The sequence below is a fragment of the Oncorhynchus tshawytscha genome, linkage group LG09 (assembly GCF_018296145.1).
Source record: "Oncorhynchus tshawytscha isolate Ot180627B linkage group LG09, Otsh_v2.0, whole genome shotgun sequence".
NCBI lineage: Eukaryota > Metazoa > Chordata > Actinopteri > Salmoniformes > Salmonidae > Oncorhynchus > Oncorhynchus tshawytscha.
In genome coordinates, this window is record NC_056437.1 from 86,205,048 (window position 1) to 86,226,952 (window position 21,905).

Here is a 21,905-nt window from a genome sequence, read left to right on the forward strand (position 1 = left end):
TCTGGTCCACGGGGGCCTGAGTGCATGTCTGTTGTCTTTTGTTCTCTCCAAATCAGCATCTGATTTATAAACCAGGTATGGCATCAGTGGATTAATTAAGTGCCAGGTGAAAGAGAAAAGCAGCAGACACTCAGGTCCCTGCAGGACAGGAGTTGCCTACCCCTGATACTCTTGTGTGTTCTGGCCAGTCAGCTTAAGGGGCCCCACTCTTAACAAACTCCTTGATAAAACATGAGACTCAAGGAGATGTTGAAGGTGAAATTATACATTTTATTAAATTATTCAGTCAATGCATGTCACGGTACCATTCTAAGACAAATACACACAAAAGAAACGTTAAGGCACAACAGGATGACAGTGTTTTCCACATGTATGAATCCATCCACCAGAGCATTTCAGTGACTAATATTTGTAAAACGAGGTGCTCTGCTTTCCCCATGCATTATGGACACTGTAGTCCTCAAAGGTTCTCTGTTCACTTTATTATAACGTCAGAGGAATTCAGAGCTCAGTCTCTGTCACCATAGTGAAAAGAGCTTGCGTTCCTCCATCTCCTTTCCTGCATGGCCACTGATTTGAAAGGACTTGGTAGGCAAGACAAATAGTACTGTGAAAATCTATGTAGGCCTAGTCCTTTCACCTATCAGTGGTCAAGTCTGAGGACATTATTGAAGACATGTTTCTGGGTATTCGAACATATTGATGGGCTGTTCTCCAGTTTTTAGCAACACCTCATGTTGTAATAAGAACACAGTATGGTTCCTAAACATTACTCATTCTCTTGTGTTGTTTTTCAACTTCTTCAGGTCCTCTTTAAGTGTTTCTGATTAATCAAGTGGGAAAGTAAATGCAGATTTAGGCCTCAAGCAGGTCTCGTGTTAAAACCGGGGCATTTAAATTACCAGAGGTTTGGCACATACTAAGGCACATTAGTTTGAAGCAGTACGCAAAGAGTAAAAGGTAACAGGGGTGGGGAACCCGAAAAATGACTTTAAACCATTTAGAATGTGTCCTTACTTTAAGGTAGATGCACCAATGGAGTAGCAGTCTCCTTCCACTGAGTGTCCTGAGATCAGGCTTATTTATAATGATGATACACAGCAATTATACTTATCTATAGTGTCAGTACAGTAATCCTAATTCTTGTTATGATCCTTCATATCATTATTCTGATGTTGACTGAGCAACACCAATAAAACCAGCATTGAAACAAATCTGTTGCATGACCTGAGTTTGAGATCTCTATATGCCAACACCCATAAGAAACCTTTAACATCCTCTCTGAGTCACTCTTTTCAAGACATAGTAACACCATTTTCTTTTGAATTCAATTTTGCATCACAGTGGTTTAACTGTCAACTGAGGATCTTAACAGTGTAGTCGAGTGTTTAACACATGAGAATGCGCGCAAAATTTCTGTCAAAAGACTAAATTCTCTTGAGAGGCTCATGGAGTCACCACACTTTTAGCAGAGAATCATAAATTACACTTATCGAAATGCTTCACAATTTCATCTGACAAAAATCACAGTGACAGTGTTAAGGCGAGTTTGTGTGCAACCAACTGAGCACCATTTTGAAAAACAAGCTCTGAGATCAAACTCGGGTGTAATATCCTGTAGTGTGTTGAACATAGCTTCACAACAATGATACGGTAGGCTATACTCATGTAATGGCACTGGGTCAACCACTTTAAAAGACTCACCAACAACAATGTGTAAAACCTAATACGGTTAAATTTCACTTTGAGTAAAATAAAAGTAACAAAAGGTAGAGACTACAGGGAGAGTTGGGGTTGAGACTGCCATATTTATACTTTGAGGAGTGCTTTCATTCTAATGATCTCAACACACAAAGGACTGCAAATGTTATCCTTATTGAGCTGTAGAACAGAACAGAACACATGTCAAAACTCACTCAGCATAGGGTTAATGCTTGTGATTGTGTTCTGGCCTTGAGGTCTTCAGTGACTGGACGTGGTGGGGAAGGGTGTAGGAGATGCCAGGGGCTTGGAATTGAAAGGCATCCTTGGGGAATGTTCAGACGTGTTTTACAAGCCTCCATCATCACCATCGCCTGCAGTGAGAAAGCATAGAGTCCGATCAGATCACTGGCACAGGAGTTAGATGAGATATGGCTGCTATTGGTTCCGTTCTCTTTGTAACAATCAAAGCCAGAAGGGTCAAAGGTTAGCAAACAGAGAGCGAAAAGGAGAGTGAGGAACAGGTAGAGGGAAGGTAGAGAAAGAAAGCAGGGCAGAAAGAGACAGAGAAAGAGAGAGAGAGAGAGAGAGATAGCGAGAGCGAGAGAGAGAGTGTGTCCATGCACGTGTGTGTGTGAGAGAAAGAGACAGAAGAGAGAGAAGAGAGAGATAGAGAGGGAGTTAGTTGAAGCCTACTCTACCACATCAGACTGTCATCCCACCTCAGAAGAGGGCGCAGGACTTGGGGGGTCTGAAGGGGTTGTCGCTGGAGGGCACCCCCATGAGGAGAGGGTCTTTATGGGCGTTCTGCAGGCAGAAGGTCTTCAGGTCCGCTGCTGCCTGGGACACCTGAGAGTGGAAACAGAGACACTGTCAGTTCCATTATACTTTAATTCTGTGTCATAAAGGCTACATAAGACTGCAGTAAAGATGACATATCAATGTCATAGGCATTCATGAGAATGAGTCATCATTGACAGTGACAGCGTTTTCTATAAAGAAGTTCCAAGTAAATTGAGCTCAATCCTGCTTTACTTAACTTCTACTTGTTTTAACTCAGCTTTTCATGAGAGACCTGGTCCACGCATCAATAAATAGAGGGGCCAACACTTTCACTCTGCCACAAAACTCCTACTGATGCTCAGTTTAATGAACCTAAAGTAATATGCTCCAAGCTCACACTGTGAGAGAAACTGAGCAATGATCAGCTATTTTCCTTAAGTCCCTACCTAGGACTTGACTCAGCAATAGCATAATGATCTGGTACTTTACCCGTAGGGTTGTTTCATGGGTGAAGTCTATAACAGTTGTCATAACATTGTAATAACATTGTCCCCATTAACACAAGATGGCACTTTAGGACCAAGTCACAAATGGGTTATGCATTACGTTTATTATTTATCTAGTTAGTTGATAATATGGTATAAACGTATTTCATAAGCTATTGATAAAAGCCTATATTTTCCCTGCATTCTCATATGCCCTTCAAAGCACAGTATGCTTGAGTGCTACAGGGTGGTTTAAGGTCTGCGGACTAATCTGGCTTTCTCCTCTAAAAGGAGTAATTTGGCCAACAATCGCACTACTGTCACAGCCACAATCAACAAAGGACACCACTGTGCTGCAATATTCGCGGAAACTAGCCTACGAGCTGTTTGCTTTCTCCGGACAACACAGCCTACAGCAGGAAATCTTCATATTTCACATGATAAACTTAGAGCACAATTAACAGCACATCGTTAACTTCTAAATATATAATAAATACATCCATTCAAAACGGCGTTAAACTAACTGAAGAGCTGAGGAGTAGCCTAGACTTGCCATAACACCTATGCATACAGCAATACTAGAACCGCATTATAATCTTACATTTTTCTTTCGGTAACATGACAGGTGATAGGCGGCGCTCGATTGAGCACGTCAATTTACGGGCTACTCCGTTAGTCTACGGGACAGCGCTGCAGTTAGTTACAATTCTGCAAACAGATGGCATAGTTCCAGTGGAACAGCATTTTGTAACAAATAACGCGATGCTTCCCATAAAATAGTCAAACTTGACATAATATATAGCTTTTCAATAGTTACCAAAGGGCCATGTTGACAAGTCAACCAGTCACACCCAATGCAGAACAGTTTTTGATCAGTCTTTCTGAATGTAATTTCTTTACCTTGATCCTGCGAACACTCGCCTCTAGGCGAAGTTGTTTTACCACCTTCTGAGCGATAACCAAGTTGCTGCTGTTTGCGCTGTTATTCGACATGTCTGCGAGGTCTGTCCAACGGCCAAGTGAAAGTGTCCGACTATCACTTGAAAGAACGAGATTTTCTGATGAGGCCGCTGCGACTCAAGTGCTCCCCCTCTCTCTGAAAAAACGCACCGCTTTTTTGCGCAATGTTCTCCCCACTGCTTTCAGAATGGCCCCTAATTAAAGATGGTTATCAGTAGAGGCACTTATGTGTACATGTAAAACAACAACAACAACAACGTAATAATAATAATAGACCATTCAGTTAAACAAATGAATGGGCTATTTTCTTAAAATTAAATGTTCCTTTGGGTTTTATATTGTGTCGCCAATAATACACTGGTTTCTAGGCCTACAGTAGGCTTTGGTGAAGTAAATCAAAGGAAACGTATTTTATTAGAATGGTCTTGGCGCTCTTTTGTATAAAGATACTTTTTTTCTAAACAACCCCAGAACCACGAGGATATCATTAGCGAAATACAGTCTTGTCATGTGCTCCTTTTTTAAAATGTTTATTTATAGAGACCCCCATCTACAATGTCACGAGTTTTGGCTCTTCAACACACATTTCTGTATTTTAATAACATTTAATTTTAAGCTTTAATCGTCACATTATTATTCAATAGTATAATTATTTAAATAACAAATAGGCTTTTGTATTTAAAAAATAGTCGGTATCTGAAAACTATCAAGGCAACGATAAGCAATACTGTAGTATTATGTTAGTGGATTTTTCTTGTGCACTATTGCCATCTAGCGCCCACATATTCGAGACTGTAAACACAAACTCGTCACATGACAGAGGAATATTGCTCATCCACTTCAGGAACAGTTCGACGCTCAAATTAGAATTGTTTCCGGTTAAATTGGGGTCAAACAGAGGGGTTGCACATTACAAGACATCACAATGCTTATACGAGTAAGTATTGGAGCTAAAGAGTGAAAACATATTTTGGAAAGGCATAGTTTGTGTTGTAAACTATATAGATTACAATGTGCAAATGTTTATTAGCTGTCTCAGCGGTGCATTCTCGAATCAGATTAATAGTATGCATCATGCACCTGCGACGATTAAAGCTAGCTGGGTAGCCACACTTGTGTAACTTGACCAAAATTGTGTAGCAAACCTAACTCATTCCCATCTCCAGTTAGCTAAATTTAATTACTATTTTTTAAGGAAACCACTCAACATTTCTCTAACTGTTAATGTGAAATCATGAGTAACTGTAGCATTTTCTAAAGTGTGTGTGATGTTCAGAGTTGATGTAAGATCACAATACATTTGATAGCTTTGTTTTGAACACACTTCAAGGGGCCAGAGTTGGAAAAAAAATAACCATGCTATCTCTGAATGTAACTTTAACATATCATTATTGAAATAACCTGTCCAACACTTAAGTTGAGATCTTACAGACAAATGTTAACTCTTTCTCTCTATCCCCCTCTCTTAGAGGGTGTTACAATGTGGAATGACAGCTTTAAAGTCACGCAGGACCATTCACCACAGTGCTCAATGGAGGAGTCCTCTCGTACCTATCGTTGTGGAGCAGACGGTAAGAAATGGAACCCCAACAGAGTTCTATGTAGGACTGCAACATTTCTATGCAACTTGATTCACTCTTGGTTTGGAACGGTTTAGTTAGTGGTTTTCACCTGTAAGTTCCTGGTCCTTGCTATTCTAGCTGCTTTCCAATGTTCAAAGATCTTCCTCTTTCTTTCCCTCATTCCTTTTCCTTGTCTTTCTCTTCTTTCCTAGGGTCGAGGAGAGCGTGCGTATGACATCTACTCTCGTCTTCTGAGGGAGAGGATCATCTGTGTAATGGGGCCAGTAAGTCTAGCTGTGTGTCACTGTCGGTGTAATAGGGCCAGTAAGTCTGTGTGTGTAGTAGTTTGGGATTCAAAACCTACACCAGGAGACATTGGGTATGTTTACATGCACACTAATAATTTGATATGAAACTGATTATGGCAGTAAAGGTTGCTAGATGGAATCCCCGAGCTGACAAGGTAAAAATCTGTTGTTCTGCCCCTGAACAAGGCAGTTATCCCACTGTTCCTAGGCTGTCATAGTAAATAAGAATTTGTTATTAAGACTTGCCTAGTTAAATAAATGGTAAGAAAATAAATCAAATGTATACAACTTACTCTGCTTATCGGCGCAAGGTCATAATCGAAGTAAGCCCACACCGATTAAAACATCTGGAATTCTGAGTCTGCTGTTGCAGTTAAGATTCATTTGTTAATCTCTCTCCTCTCCCCCTGCCTTTTTTTCAGATTGATGACTCTGTGGCCAGTCTGGTTATTGCTCAACTACTCTTTCTGCAGTCAGAGAGCAACAACAAACCCATCCACATGTACATCAACAGTCCTGGTAAGAGAATAGAGGGGGACCTCTCACAAAGAGGAACAGATGGTGGTGCAGGGGATTGTTGGTGGAATAGGGATGGTTACTTTAAAAAGCATGTTTCTTGGAGGGGAAAGAGACAGAGAGAACACAAGTGACAGGTGGATCAGATGACAGTAATGGGAGATAAAGGGTACAGTCAGAAACTCCTTTTACCTTGACTTCAAATGAACTTCATTAGGTTAATGTTAAAGCTGAGATCCATGATAGGCGCAACAGCCCCAGGCACATGTATTATTGTTTTGAGGAAATGAGCATCCAGCATTGTGGTAAAAAAAAAAAAAAAAAAAAAAAAATCATATATACTTGGTTCTAATGATGTCAGATGGAAAAATGTCTTTGTTTGAAGTAATGTCTTTCTTGTAATATCGCAAATGGACATGGCAGGTTCACCGCTATGGATTCCAGCTTTATGGAGTGGGAGAAGAGGAACATCGATGAACTAAATCCAACAAACCATTAATCCTGGTTCACTGATGTTCCTCTCCTATCCTCTTTCCCCCCCCCCAGGCGGTGTTGTGACGGCAGGCCTGGCCATCTACGACACCATGCAGTACATCCTCAACCCAATCTCCACGTGGTGTGTGGGCCAGGCGGCCAGCATGGGCAGTCTTCTCCTAGCTTCGGGCACGGCCGGCATGAGGCACTCCCTGCCCAACGCCCGCATCATGGTGCACCAGCCCTCCGGAGGAGCCAGGGTAAGGATGGAAAGGGGTAACGGGACTAGGGAGGCAGCAGGAATAGCTGGGGGGGACAGGTTGAAGTCCGGCAGATAAGGGGAGGGGGGGGTGGTTAGAGGACCTGGTACAGATGTTGGTTGAGCTTGTGTTGCCATCAAAAGCCAGACCTGTGATTGGGCATGTAAATATGAGTTAAGTATTTTGACACCTCAGTTGCCTTTACATAACATCTGTCTTCTCTCTCCTGTGTGTTATTAGGGTCAGGCTACAGACATCGCCATTCAGGCTGAGGAGATCATGAAGATAAAGAAACAGATCAATCAACTCTACGCTAAGCACACTGGCCAGCTGTTGACACATATAGGTAAGTAGCTAAGGCATCCAGTTCAGTAGTCTGGCTCAGAGGGAAAAGCCTTGAGTAAGCATACAAAAGTTCAAACAATGAAGACAGACCTGGGTTCAAATACATGAGTCATTATTTATTTGTTATTAATATACTTTTGTGTATTTTCAAATAATGTGGCCAAATCAGCTACTTCTATTTGAAAGTATTTTCTTATGACTTCCTATAAATAGCTAAAACAAATTTCATATACTTATATCAATGGAGTGGCTGCATGGCCGAATTCTCTGGACGCCTCTCTTCGATAGCTAAACAACCGAACCTTCTGTGAATGTGTGGGATTCTCTACTTTACAAACAAGCCCATTGTCAAACTCTAGTTACTGTCTACATGTGCAGAACTTTCAGCTGCACAGCGGTGGAACAGGAAATTCTGGCTAATTTCAATCATATGCTGTATCAAATCGTGTGGCGTTGCATGATCATTGAGAAGCTAATGTTGTTTTGCCCCACAATGCAATGTGTAGACTGCATCCTGCCTCAAAATCAATTTTTGTTTGTCACATGCGCCAAACACAACAGGTAAACCTTAACACTTTTTCTTAACCAACAATGCTTTAAGAAGTTAAGTACATTAAATAAAAAAATAAACAGCAGCAGTGAAATAACAATAGCGAGGCTACATACAGGGGGTACCGGTACAGAGTCAATGTGTTTATACCATTTCAATATCCTTATTTACAACAGAGAAAGTTATAGCCTACATCCTAAATTATATATATATATTATTTTTTTTGGGGGGGGGTGTTTAAGTCGCTGCAGGGTTTTTATTTCAGCTGTTCATAAAGATGAGGCAGAGACTAACACAACATGCGCAGAATTTGATTTGGTTGTTTAGCTCTGGAGAAAAGGCATCCAGGGGGGCGGGCCGGTTTGATTACATGTCTTTTTTCAAATACTCGTAGGGCCACGCAGACCTGGGTTCAAATGCATGAAATTATACTTGTCTTGTGTTTTCTAATACGTGCCAGTACTTAAGTGTATTTCCAAACACATCCCAATATGCAACAGTAATATTCCAATAAAAATACTTAAATGTCTTTGTCTGATGGAAAATGTACCATAGCTTCTGAGTCCCATATGAATTAGTGACTCCTAACTAAATTCAAGCACTATTTCAAGGTTAAGTGATTTGATGATTGAGTCCTTCCTCACTCAAAGCACTTTGTAAGAGTGAACTCACCTCAGCCACCACCAATGTGTTGCACATTTTCACCAAAACTCGTAACCATACAATTATTCCCTTCTGTTTTCTTTCTGCCAGAGAGTGTGATGGAGAGAGATCGTTACATGAGCCCCATTGAGGCACAGGACTTTGGGATCATCGACCGAGTGTTGGTGCATCCTCCCCAGGCGGGCCAGGATGACCCAGAGCTGGTCCAGAAGGAGCCCCCTACTGCCATCTGCCCCTCGCCAGCCTCCGCCACCGAGCAGAGCCCCCCCGGGACCAACCCCCCCTCCTCACACAAACCCGAACCCTGACCTCAGACTACCAGAAAGCAGTCCCAATCACAAGCCATCTTCTACCAACACTTCTGTAGATCGGAATGGATTGGACAGGTGCAAGCATATGCTGATGTAGCTTAAATCCAAATGAATTGGAGTGGATACTAATATGTGAGAAGTTACAGCGTAGCCTAGCAGAGGGCAAAGTGGAGCTATTACTATATTGCTTATACCTGTCCAATCCTTTAATTTACAGAAGTGCTCTGGGTGGATAGGGGCCGGTTTGGAACAGAGGACATGCATTGTATACCTCTATGCTGGAGAAACCTCTGGGAGAGGCAAACTGCAGCAGTATTAGAATATTTACATTTAAGAATGATAATTTTTGACCAATCTCAGATTTGTAGTGTCCCCCATAATATGCACACTGTATTTACAACAAAGACTGCAGATCTCTACAGTGAAGGAAACAATATAGCCCCCATTTGTACAAGCCATGACACAATTGTGATGTTGATTTTCATGAACTGGAATAAAATACATTTTCTTTGAGTCACACACCCAACCTGGGCCTGTACTCATAAAGCATCTAAGAGTAGGAGTGTTGATCTAGGATCAGTTCCTCCTGTCCATGCAATCTTATTCATTGTGACAGACAAGGCAAAATGGATTCTAGATCAGCACTCCTCTTAACGCTTTGTGAATACAGGCTGTGATGTAAAAACAAATTATAATTGTATCAACGCGTTTCGAGTCTGTAACAAGTAAAGTGTTTTGATTGCCTCGGTGATGAAATCAACTGAGCCGTTTTCTTTTGCAATATACAGAAGTCGGAAGTTTACATAGACCTTAGCTCAATACATTTAAACTCAGTTGCACCAGTCCTGGCATTTAATCCTAGTAAAAATTCCCTGTTTTAGGTCTGTTAGGATCACCACTTTATTTTAAGAATATGAAATGTCAGAATAGTGATTTCTTTCATCACATTCCCAGTGGGTCAGAAGTGAACATAATTAGTATTTGGTAGCATTGCCTTTTAAATTGTTTAACTTGGGTCAAATGTTTTGGGTAGCCTTCCACAAGCTTCCCACAATAAGTTGTGAATTTTGGCCCATTCCTCCTGACAGAGCTGGTGTAACTGAGTCAGGTTTGTAGGCCTCCTTGCTCGCACACGCTTTTTCAGTTCTGCCCACAAATCTTATATGGGATTGACATCAGGGCTTTGTGATGGCCACTCCAATACCTTGACTTTGTTGTCCTTAAGCCATTTTGCCACAACTTTGGAAGTATGCTTGGAGACATTGTCCATTTGGAAGACAAATTTGCGACTACGCTTTAACTTCCTGACTGATGTCTTGATTTTGCTTCAATATATCCACAATTTTCCTTCATGACGCCATCAATTTTGTGAAGTGCCCCAGTCCCTCCTGCAGAAACGCACCCCCCACAACATGATCTGCCACCCCCATGCTTCACGGTTGGGATGGTGTTCTTCAGCTTGCAAGCTTCCCCCTTTTTCCTCCATACATAGCGATGGTCATTATGGCCAAGCAGTTCCATTTTTGTATCAGGCCAGAGGACATTTCTCCAAAAAGTACGATCTCCGTCCCCATGTACAGTTGCGAACCTTAGTCTGGCTTTATGGCGGTTTTGGAGCAGTGGCTTCTTCCTTGCTGAGTGGTCTTTTAGGTGAATATACATTTGTACCCGTTACCTCCAGCATCTTCACAAGGTCCTTTGCTGTTCTGGGATTGATTTGCACTTTTCGCACCAAAGTACGTTCATCTCTAGGAGACAGAATGCATCTTTTCCTGAGCGATACACCGGCTGCGTGGTCCCATGGTGTTTATACTTACCATTGTTTGTACAGATGAACGTGGTACCTTCAGCCATTTGGAAATTGATCCCAAGGATGAACCAGACTTGTGGAAGTCTACAATTGTTTGAGGTTTTGGCTAATTTCTTTTGATTTTCCCATGCTGTCAAAGAGGGACTGAGTTTGGAGGTAGGCCTTGAAATACATCCACAGGTCCACCTCCAATTGACTCAAATTAAGTCAATTAGCCTATCAGAAACTTCTAAAGCCATGACATTTTCTGGTATTATCCAAGCTGTTTAAAGGCACAGTCAACTTAATGTATGTAAACTTCTGACCCACTGGAATTGTGGTTTAGTGAAGTAAAATAATCTGTAAACAACGTTTTGGAAAAATGACTTGTCATGCAAAGTAGATGTCCTAACAGACCTGCCAAAACTATAGTTTGTTAAGAAGAAATTTGTGGAGTGGCTGAAAACTTGTTTTAATGACTCCAACCTAAGTTTGTAAACTTCCGACTTCAACTGTACATGCGACTTGTGTAAGCCTAGAGTGCTTCACTCTGTCGGTTCAGATTCTATGATACAACTTGGGGGATTTTAGAGATGAAGCCCGTCTTGTAAGAGTAAGTTTTAATCAAGTCATGATGGAAATTGAAGATGTTTGAAGAGTGGGATTTTGTCTCAATGATATTGAAAAGTTTGTCAGTCACCTTACATTCAAAAAGTAATTGAGTAAAGCACTAATGATGCAATGACTTGTATAGAAAAGCAACATGCTGGGATGAGGGAGAATGGGGCAATAACAGTACAATTAACACTTAAAGTATAAGCCAACAAATATATTCATGTAAATTAAGGTTTTATTAGTTAATGTCTTTTGAACAAAACTTTTAAAATCAAAAAACATCCACCACCTAATGTCACACAGCGTCTAACAAAACCCAGTAAAATTGTTACATAAGACCGTTCTGTGAACTATACTAACCCCATGGTAAACAATGGGGGTTTTGTGCAACAGTGCTAAAAACCCTTTACCTCTCCAGACCCTGGTAGCCAGTGCATTTCAAACTCTGGGGAAACATTTCAATATAGTGGCTTCCACTCATCTATTCTGATCTGATGGGTCAAAGCAAGACGAGTGGAAGAAATAGGTTTAGACCATTGTGATGTAGCAGTGAACACACAACTGAAACCACACCCTGGGTGGATTGCAATAGCGGCTCTCCTTCCCTTCAGCTGCAAAGATTTGAAAGAACAGGACAGGCGAAAGCCATTGGTATCTACCACATTACTTTCACCTTTCCAGTTCGTGGTAAAGGAGAGATAAGGGAAGGAAGCCAAATCAAGACTATTGAGATGCAGCCTGTGTCCCTCCCTTGAATAACCTGGTTAAACCAGAACCACAGGTAGCACCTCTCCCCTTTTCTCACAGCTCTTTTCTGCTGACTCAATGGCCCTATACAAGTACAGCCTTCTTTTGAAGTACTCAAACCAAACAGGCCCACTGAAACTGACTTGTGACAAACAGTTAATGGAGAGGGCACACTGCAGCACACAACCCAAGCAATCCACAGGTTGTGTTAGCAAAAAGGAGTAAGCCTATACAACAACAATCTCAGTCGCTTCCATTTAAAAATCTGGGGTTTGTAAGTTGGCCTGCTGGCTGTTTAGAAGCAGTAATCTAACATGCTCTGCTGCTGCTACTTCCTCCTTGACATGGAGGGGGAAATGTTGTGTTGTACACTAAAGATATGGTGGGCATGTTCAAACTATGCATTCCATGCCTCAAGTGCAATTTCATGTTCTTTTTTTCAGGAAGGGTGTTAGGCTAACATGCAGCTATGATGTTGTACACAGAAAACATGATTGACATGTTCCTACAAACTTGTGGTCTGTTGTAACAGTACATCAAACACATCTACTTACCATAAGCCACCTCCAATGGCATTTTAGAGAATTTGGTAGTACATTCAACCGCCTCACAACCGCAGTGTAACCAGGACCGGACAGCCGATAAACTGCAGAGTATGTCAATAAAGCCCTTTTGTGGGGAAATACTCATTCTGATGGGCTGGGCCTGGCTCCCAAGTGGGTGGGCATATGCCCTCCAGTCATGTGAAATCCATAGATTAAGGTTTAAGGAATGATGACTGATTTCCTTATATGAACTGTAAATCAGTAAAATTGTTTAAATTGTTGCGTTTATATTTTTGTTCAGTATAGTAGGCAGTAGTTAACAAACAATATAAGAGGCAATAGCGCACGGTCACCACAGAACGAACTCACCCAGTCAGACTGAGGTTACCGGTCCGGATTCACATGCTCGGCTGCCTAGAGGTGGAACCGCTACTCATGCTGTACTTGCATGATCATTGAAAAGCGAAATAGCAGTTAGTAGGGCCTGTGTGTGGAAAACACAGAGAGTTCCTATGCAAAACTCAAGTGGGGAGTTGCATTAACAATATTTTGGGGAATGGTCAATCAAATTGCAGCAGTTTTAATTTTATTTCAGCTGTTCAGAAACATAAGGCAGAGATAGGCATCATAGTTCAGAAGAGGGTGAGTAAAGAGAGAAACATAAAGGAAGGGGAGTCTGAGCAGCAGTTATGTAGTGTGCGTAAAATAACATGTGCAGAACGTGATCTGGATTCTTAGTGGACAGGGCAGGCAACCTATACACAGCCAAGGCCACCCAAAAAAGGCAAGTGTGCTAGGCGTACGGCACTGCCCCACATGGAGTTTGTAGCTAATTTGAATATCCAAGTGTTTGTGCATTTCATTGGCTGATCTGGCATGTCAGCTTTTTTTTTCTACCAGTATACACCCAACCACTGTTTCCAATAAGGCAAAGCAGGGAACAGAGAAACCCTGGTTTTTAAAACATCCTTAATTATATATTTTTTAAATTTTAGGTAAATTATTTAATAGAAATCTGGAACACTGAACAGATACTTTAAAGGCCCAGTGCAGTCAAAAAGTATATATTTTTCTGTGTTTCATACATTTCCACACTATGTTGGAGGAATAACACTGAAAAATTATAATACCCTTTTAGTGTAAGAGCAGTTTAAAAAGACCGACCGCCTGAAATTTCAGCCCGTTTAGGTGGGAAGGGACTCTTGGAATGCCTGGTGACAACTCCAGGCGGTAAATGAGTTAATAGACCAATAAGAGATCCAAACCTCTCTGCCAACAACAGCTAGTTTTCCCCTCCCCGCTCAGACCACTCCCAGGCAGTCATAGCAAATTCTTGCTTGAGAAATTGCTCTTTGCTAAGAAGATGTTACTTGTTGGCCATTTTAATTGAAAACAATCACAGTAAGGTACTTAATTGTTACCCCAAAATGATTTGACATTGAGATAAAGGTCCAATGCAGCCGTTTTTAAGAAAAGCCCATCTGCTTTGGAAGTACAGTCAGGCACGCACCGGGTGCCACTCTCACATGACTGAGCAGCCTCCCCAGCTGTTCTTCTTGAAGGTGGTGGCCCAGCGCAACCAGCCCAGGTTGTAGTCACTGTAGGGCGGGTAGCGCAGGACGTTGACCCTCTCCAGCAACCAGCTCCGGTTCATACAGCCCCGCCTGTGGCTGAATGTCTCAAAGCCCCAGCGGCCGTGGTAGCTACCCATCCCACTAGCACCTGGAGGGGAGAGGAAGATGACAGGGAACCATGATCAGATCCATGTCTAGTGCTTTTCTTCTGATAATGACTACTTTATTTACATTGTCAGACACACACTTACCTACTCCTCCAAAGGGCAGGCCTGGCAAGGCCATGTGTACTATACCATCATTGCCGCAGAAACCACCACTACTGGTGTTGTTCAACACTGTGGTCACCACCTGACAGCGAGAGGGGAGGAATGTGCATTTATTCCATAAGAGTGGAGCCACAGGCAGCCATAGAACTAGATCACAGAGCTATAGTTTAGTTGAGGACACCACCATGACTATAACATAAGAAAATAGATATGAGAAGAAACATCTATGTGCTGTAATGTAGGTCATGGTCTTACCGAGGTCTCGTCAGAGAAGACGTAGAGGGCCAGGGGTTTCTCTTGGCGGTTGATGTAGTCTATGCCCTCCTCCAGAGACTCTATGGTTAGGATGGGCAGGATGGGGCCAAAGATCTCCTCCTGCATTAGAGCATCAGACTCCTGCACATCCACCAACACTGTGGGAGCTAGAAACACCACTTGATCAGCAAGAATTTGCTTCTATATGCCTGATTAGTTACTCATACTTGAAATGAAAGCCACTTTAACAGCAAGACTACCACCTCAACATATTTCAACTTGCATTCACACCCACAAGGTGGCAGCAGTATACAAACCAAACTCAACACCACTGCCTGCATCTCATCGTCCTTTCCTGTACCTCCAAAACTCACCAATATACCTGTCCTCCTCGCGGCTCTCCCCTCCGATCACCACCTTCCCCTTGGATTTCTCCAGCATGTCCATCAGGCGTCTCCAGTGGCGTGGGGTGACTATGCGCCCAATGTCCAGGCTCGCTCCGGGGTCCGGCCCGTAGAAGGTCCGCAGGGTCTCCCGGAGAGCGGGCAGTAGGGCGTCCCGGGTCTGGGCTGTGCAGAGGACGTAGTCGGGTGCCACACAGCTCTGGCCAGTGTTGAAGAACTTGGACCAGCACAGGCGCTTGGCGGCCTTCTGGATGTCGATATGGCCGTAGATGAAGCAGGGGCTCTTGCCACCCAGCTCCAGGGTGACGGGGGTCAGGTGAGGTGCCGCCGCTAGCAGGATGGAACGTGCCACCACCTGGGAACCTGTGGAGGAGATGGGGAAGAGAAAGGAAGAGGAGAAGGAAAGGGTATGCAAGAGTGTGCGATAGAGGTGATATGGCAAAGGTGAGTTAAAAGGTGCATAAGGCCAACATTTTTAAACACAAAAACATACTAAAAAGAGGGATTGAGCTAATACATATTATTGGTCTAAGGAGTCCTCTCTGTTAGGCTTTACCTGTGTAGAAGATGTGATCAAATTTATTCTTCAGCAATGACTTGGTGTCCTCTGCTCCACCACATAGTACTGCATAGCAGTCCTACAATAGTCAGATGGCAAAACTCAAAACATTAAAAACAAACAATAAGTGGGCAGGTATAGAGCAAATATGGCACTGTTGGCCTTCATTCCATTGATGATCCACAACAGGTAACAGAAGCAGAGGGAAATTAAAGCACATGTGTGTGTACTACCTGAGACAGGTATTTGGGGATGAGTTCTGCCAGGAGTTGCTCGGTGGCCTGACAGATCTCTGACGGCTTCAGAATGGCACAGTTTCCTGGTTCATGACATCATGGAATAAATATTGTCATCGTCACAAAATCAAACCTAATCAGCAATGAAATGCTAACAGAGTCAGCATTCACTTTACACATACATTACTGATAAGGCAACATTGGTGGTAGATGTAAAATGCTTTGAGCTACTGTAAAAACGCTATAAATCCAATCCCTTACTATTAACAAAGCCTCTAGGTATACAAATGCATGATAGATGTGTACCTGCAGCAATTGCAGCAACCAAAGGTAAGAGAATAAGATGTAGAGGGTAGTTCCACGCCCCGATGATTAAAACTACCCCCAAGGGTTCCCTGCGTATGAAACAGTCATCCATCCTAGTGGCCTAGAACAGGATGGAGAGAGGAAAGTAGATGGTTGGACAATTATTATATAAGTCAGCAAAATAATATTCCAATTGCGTGTGTTTACATGTTGAGACATTGTAAAAGGTGGTAGAGTCAAACAGTTGACAGTGAATGTTGATGGAATCTGTACCAGATTCTTGCCAATGTTGTATTCCGGCTGCATCCAGGTCCTGAGGTTTTCCATGGCGAAGTACAGGTCATTCAGGGTTATCTGAATCTCTGACAGGACCGACTCAAACTTGGGCTGAGGGGGGAGAGAGAGGGGAGAAGGTGAAATGATCGAGGGAGAGAGTGAACAGGACAACGAAAGATCTATGGTGAAGAAAAAGGGACAGGGAAAGAGGATGAGGTGGAGAGAGAGAGGCAGAGGACATGCAGAGTGTACAGCAGTCTGCGCGTGTCTGAGTGTATGCTAGTACCTTATGGAGGTCCTTGTGGAGAGCATCTTGTATCAGCTGCTCGTTTTCTTCGACCAGGGAGAGAAGGTTCTGGAGCTGGGTCATACGGAACTGCTCTGGAAAGGTCACGCCTGACCGGAACGTAGCCCTCAACCTGTCAATCACCTCGCTCTGGCTGGCCATCTCTGTCCACCCAACAGACAGACACACAAAGTGAGTTAGCGGATAATGTCACCTGGTAAAATAGGATTGAGACACCACACAACCAAAATAACCAGTGATGAGAGAAGAGCCTGGCTATTGGACATGCACTTTGCCAATAGCAATATAGAGTTGTAAATTCCAGATATCAATGGCTGCTGGTCTTGGCCATTGTCAGACTAAACTTCAGTGGTCTTTTAAAAACGCCCACATGAAGTAGCCTTGAGCACTGCTTTATATTTTCAGTCAAGATACGTTTGTTGCGCATTGAGAACACATGAATCCAGGGGTGTATTCATTATATTTTAACAGAAACCTTTTACCATTTAAGAACGGAACGGACCTAGAAAAAATGTGTCCAATTGAATTTCTCGTTTTCGTTGCAAAATAGGTGTAATGAATAGGCCTACACACAGGGCACGGTTTCATCGTTAGAACCACCTGGCTCAGGTCAAGTGTAGAACATGCAAAAAGGCAGGCTAAGAAGGTAAGATGACCAAATATATGGGCTATAAAAAGGTGGAAATTAGGTATTGCTGCAAGTTATTCACGGTTGGTTGCTCACATTTGAATGAACGCGGTAAAACCTTCAATAATTATGTGAAAGCGTGGGCGGGATGTCAATAGTGACAGGCATGGATGATGCAACTTTAACGATTTACACTAGATTATCAAATTGTTACACATTAAAACAGTTTACGTCGGAAACACTCTTTGTTAGGAAACTGTACAAGCTGCACTCTTTTCAGGATGGATGAAGTTGTGAGGTCCTACCTGAATTTTCCCGTAAATAGATGCTGATGATAAATAAAAATTTACTAAACCTAACAAAAAGTTAGTCGGAATTTGAGGAAATTAAAAAGTTCAAACGCACCTGATTCTGCCCGAAGGTAGGCTAAATGGTCGTATGTTGCCCTGTCGAGCCACTCTTAGACCGGTCTCTGAACTCAGATAAATCACATTCCAATTTGCCGGTGGCTTTGACTTGCTATGGGAACCCGAAGAAAGTGGCGCATTTCCGGGTGCTAGTGGTTTTCCTACCAACGCGGCTAGTTAATCTGGAAAGCAGAATAGACTTTTGGTATAACTTGAAAAACAAGCCTGTAAACCTGTCTGGGGGCTAACGAGAAACATGGGTATCCATAGACTAAAGGCCCTTCAAATTAAACCCTGGACCTAAAGCCAGTTCCGCTGCTTTGTTTCTCATTCTATCCCATCTAATCAGGGAATGATTAAGATCTGGGACACCAGGTGGGATAAATTAATTATCAGGTAGAACAAAAAACAGCAGTAGGCTAATCCAGACCTCATTAGGTAATATTTGAATATCCCTGGTATCAAATCAAATCCCTGGAATCAAATTCAGGTTCAAGTGGGCAGACTGTTTTAGTTGCCATAGACTAGCCTACTGAATATAATGCATTGCATATATTTATGTTTAGACCATTATCTTGCAAGCAGTATTATTTAATTGTATGAATAGTAGATGTATACTCAAGAAAATATATAAATGTAACATGCAACAATTTCAAAGATTTTACTGAGTTACAGTTCATAGAAGGAAATCATTTAATCAAAATGGATTTCACACAACTGGGCAGGGGTGCAGCCATGGGTGGGCCTGGGAGGGCATAAGCCCACCCACTTGGGAGCCAGGCTGACCCACTGGGGAGCCAAGCCCAGCCAATCAGAATGAGTTTTTCCCCACAAAAGGGCTTTATTACATATAAACAGTTATACTCCTCAGCACCCCCTCTACCCCTCCTCAGATGATCCCGCTGGCGAAGAAGCCGGATGTGGAGCTCATGGGCTGGCGTGGTTACACAAAGTCTGTGGTTGTTAGGCCGGTTGGATGTTCTGATAAGTTCTCAAAAATGACGTTGGAGGTGTCGTAATGGTAGAGAAATTAACGTCCAATTCTCTGGCAACAGTTATGTTGGACATTCCTGCTCTGCATGCCAATTGCACACTCCCTCAACTTGAGATCTGTGACATTGTGTTGTGTGACAAAACTGTACATTTTAGAGTGGTCTTTTATTGCCCCAGCACAAGGTCCACCTGTGTAACGATGATGCTGTTCAATCAGATTCTTGATATGCCACACCTGTCAGGTGGATGGATTATCTTGGCAAAGGAGAAATGCTCACTAACAGGGATGGAAACAAACATGTTTGAGAAATAAGCTTGTTGTGTGTATCAAACATTTTTGGGATCTTTTATTTCAGCTCATGAAACACGGGACCAATACTTTACATGTTGAGTTTATATTTTTGTTCAGTAGTAGATATCTTGAAGTAAACACACCGGTCCTGCTCTCCTTTTCTCAGGTGTTTGTTTCTCTCTCACACCCCATCCATCTCTCTTCCCCTCTGTGACCCTCACAGCTGTGTGGCACCACGCTTTGTGAACTCCAGTCTGTCACCTGGGTGTTTCAGGGTCCCAGTTTAGCATCTCTGATGATTCAGATAGACAGTTAAAGCAGTTAAGTAGCTCAGGGACTGCAGGGACTGTCCCTATACACTTTCATGATCTAATTCTCACTACCATGTTTCAGCTGAGGAGAAACTGCTTTTTTGCATAAGCCAGCTGGTGGCTGGTAAACATACAATGTTTCAACCACGTGAAGACGATTTTAATTTGATTTGACTAAATGGTGAGCATGATCAAATAATGAGACAATTTAATCACAATTTAATTTATATTATAGACCTTGTTCACAGCAGTAGTACTTCAATTATTTAATATTGTCAGTCATTCACTGCCACTCATCACACATTATCATGGTTTGTGTTGGTAATATATATAACAAACTTTTCAAGAATTGCATAAAACAATGAGTTTTTAACTAAAATAACAAATTGCTCTTTGTGGTTTCTTATAGCTGTTCCTGGCACCTCCCCCTAAATACTTTAGTATGTCTTGCTTACTGAACTTGTTTATAGGGGAGAGAGTTTAAGAATGTGTTTTTATCAGACGTATTTATCCAAATGAGCATTGGGCACAGTAATTCAAAGCTACCCAACCATGACTTCTACCCAGGATGCACCTTCACTCTGGTAAAGGCATTTCCCTGATATAGCATCTTGATTAACCCTAAAAAGGACCGATGTATCATTGTGAAAGTGCAGTAACACATTTAAAAACACACAACAGTGATGTATTGAAGGTGTGGGAGAACATGTCAAATTATGATTTGAAAAAGTCATTGAGTGACGTTAAGCCATGTATTGGTTTGGTGACAGTTGCTGATCATTGGACACTGAAACAACGGGAACACATTTCAGGGTACAGTACTTCAGGATGTGAATGGTTCATTTTTTAAAATTCACTTGTTTTGTGTGTTTAAAAAAATACATTTGTAAGGTATTTTCTGACTTTATTGAACAGATAGAGAGAGAGGATGACAGTTATGAAAGATAGAGGTTGTGCCAAAGGGCAGTAGGCCAGATTCAAAACTATGCCTAAAACGTATGAGACAACATACCACAATTTCTTATTGTTGTGAGAAATATCAAAATGTAGTATGATTTAATATCAATTATTTAATTACTCTTCTTAATACATGAAGAAAGGTTTGAATGAGAGACGTGAAAAAACAGTGGTGGCTGGAGCAGCAACTTACTTTACTGTGTAAACATTATAGAAAATGTTTGCTGATTGACAGTGATCGTTGATGTCTTGCTTTGTCTTAGAATTGATTTCCTTGAAACCCCTTTTATATGCATGTGACAGGCTATCACCCAACCATGATTGTCATGTTAGTTCTGTCTCCCAAGTCCTTCTGTGATGTTTCCTACCATGTGTGAATTGTCTTCCATCCTGAAAAGATGACAGGCAAACTACACCTCCTCCTGGTCTTGCTGGGCCTCTGTAGTATGTACTCAATAATCTAGCAATTCATTGGAACAAGGTATTTTACATATAGAGAATTATAACATCCATTGAGTTAAAATATTAGTGATCTATTGTCTTCCTTCTCTTTTCTCTATTAGAGGTGTATGGTCAGAGTCTGGAGGCCATTCCCTCCAGTCCAGTCCTGAAAAAGCCTGGAGAACCTCTCAGCCTCTCCTGTAAGGGATCTGCCTTTAACTTTAGTAGCTAAAACATGGCCTGGATACATCAACCTGTAGGAAGAGCACTTGAATTGATAGGCATTAATGCTAGTGGAACTACATATGCAAAAAGAGTTGAAGGACAGATAGAAGTCACCATAGAGAATTCTAACAGCATGGTGTATCTGAAGCTGTCTGTTCTGAGAGCAGAGGACTCTGCTGTGTATTACTGTGCACAAGAGACACAGTGGTGTGAGTGGAGGATCTGTACAAAAACCCCTCAGAGAATCTAACTGGCAGCAGAGTCAACAGAGGGCAGTAGAGCGTCAGTACAGCACAGTCAACAGAGGGCAGTAGAGCATCAGTACAACAGAGTCAAAAGAGGGCAGTAGAGCATCAGTACAGCAGAGTCAACAGAGGGCAGTAGAGCATCAGTACAACAGAGTCAACAGAGGGCAGTAGAGCATCAGTACAACAGAGTCAACAGAGGGCAGTAGAGCATCAGTACAACAGAGTCAACAGAAGGCAGTAGAGCATCAGTACAACAGAGTAACATCTACTGAAGCATAATATTCCCCTAATAACCAAAACAACAGAACTACTTGTACATCAACACAAGGTACATATTTCCCTGAGGAGAGAGATAGAAAATAAAGAGGAATCACATACAGGCCTACATACTGTAGTTGTGTTTATTCCTGTTAAACAAGATGACTGTCCTTGATAGATTGATCCCTAATCTGACATTTATAGTAAGTTAACCACAATGGGGAATTATTTCTATAAATACTCAGAAAACCATCCTCCAAGATTCCCTGCAGTTTTACCAAACACCTTGACCAGATCAGGAAAAACTCTAGGCCCTGATTATGGCATGGGGACAGAGTTTATCCG

The 21,905-nt window shown here is 42.1% G+C and overlaps 3 protein-coding genes across 5 annotated transcripts; 1 reads left to right on the forward strand and 2 right to left on the reverse strand.

The window, feature by feature from the left end:
* Positions 1-249: 249 nt before the first annotated feature.
* Positions 250-4,072, reverse strand: LOC112226238 (guanine nucleotide-binding protein G(I)/G(S)/G(O) subunit gamma-5). 2 transcript variants are annotated; one of them, XM_024390617.2, is made up of 3 exons: positions 3,870-4,072; positions 2,403-2,550; positions 250-2,075 (listed from the first exon to the last, which is right to left on the reverse strand). In XM_024390617.2, exons 1-2 carry the CDS (start codon positions 3,960-3,962, stop codon positions 2,425-2,427), a joined length of 219 nt encoding a protein of 72 aa, XP_024246385.1. In that variant the 5' UTR covers positions 3,963-4,072; the 3' UTR covers positions 250-2,075; positions 2,403-2,424. The 2 variants fall into 2 exon arrangements, with proteins under 2 accessions (XP_024246385.1, XP_024246384.1); XM_024390616.2 differs by having other exon boundaries at positions 2,424-2,550; positions 3,870-4,066.
* A 660-nt stretch (positions 4,073-4,732) lies between these two features.
* On the forward strand, positions 4,733-9,667 carry LOC112226239 (ATP-dependent Clp protease proteolytic subunit, mitochondrial). Its single transcript, XM_024390618.2, has 7 exons — positions 4,733-4,866; positions 5,399-5,500; positions 5,704-5,775; positions 6,222-6,318; positions 6,862-7,049; positions 7,290-7,395; positions 8,698-9,667. Exons 1-7 carry the CDS (start codon positions 4,855-4,857, stop codon positions 8,913-8,915), a joined length of 795 nt encoding a protein of 264 aa, XP_024246386.1. The 5' UTR covers positions 4,733-4,854; the 3' UTR covers positions 8,916-9,667.
* A 1,872-nt stretch (positions 9,668-11,539) lies between these two features.
* LOC112226240 (aldehyde dehydrogenase family 3 member B1) lies at positions 11,540-18,178 on the reverse strand. Of its 2 annotated transcripts, none has more exons than XM_024390619.2 (10): positions 17,834-18,178; positions 16,780-16,943; positions 16,491-16,604; positions 16,218-16,338; positions 15,909-15,994; positions 15,673-15,754; positions 15,087-15,479; positions 14,713-14,879; positions 14,440-14,539; positions 11,540-14,336 (listed from the first exon to the last, which is right to left on the reverse strand). In XM_024390619.2, the coding sequence occupies exons 2-10, from the start codon at positions 16,939-16,941 to the stop codon at positions 14,137-14,139; spliced, it is 1,425 nt and encodes a 474-aa protein (XP_024246387.2). In that variant the 5' UTR covers positions 16,942-16,943; positions 17,834-18,178; the 3' UTR covers positions 11,540-14,136. The 2 variants fall into 2 exon arrangements, with proteins under 2 accessions (XP_024246387.2, XP_042183775.1); XM_042327841.1 differs by lacking the exon at positions 17,834-18,178 and adding an exon at positions 17,734-17,753.
* Between the last annotated feature and the right edge of the window lie 3,727 nt (positions 18,179-21,905).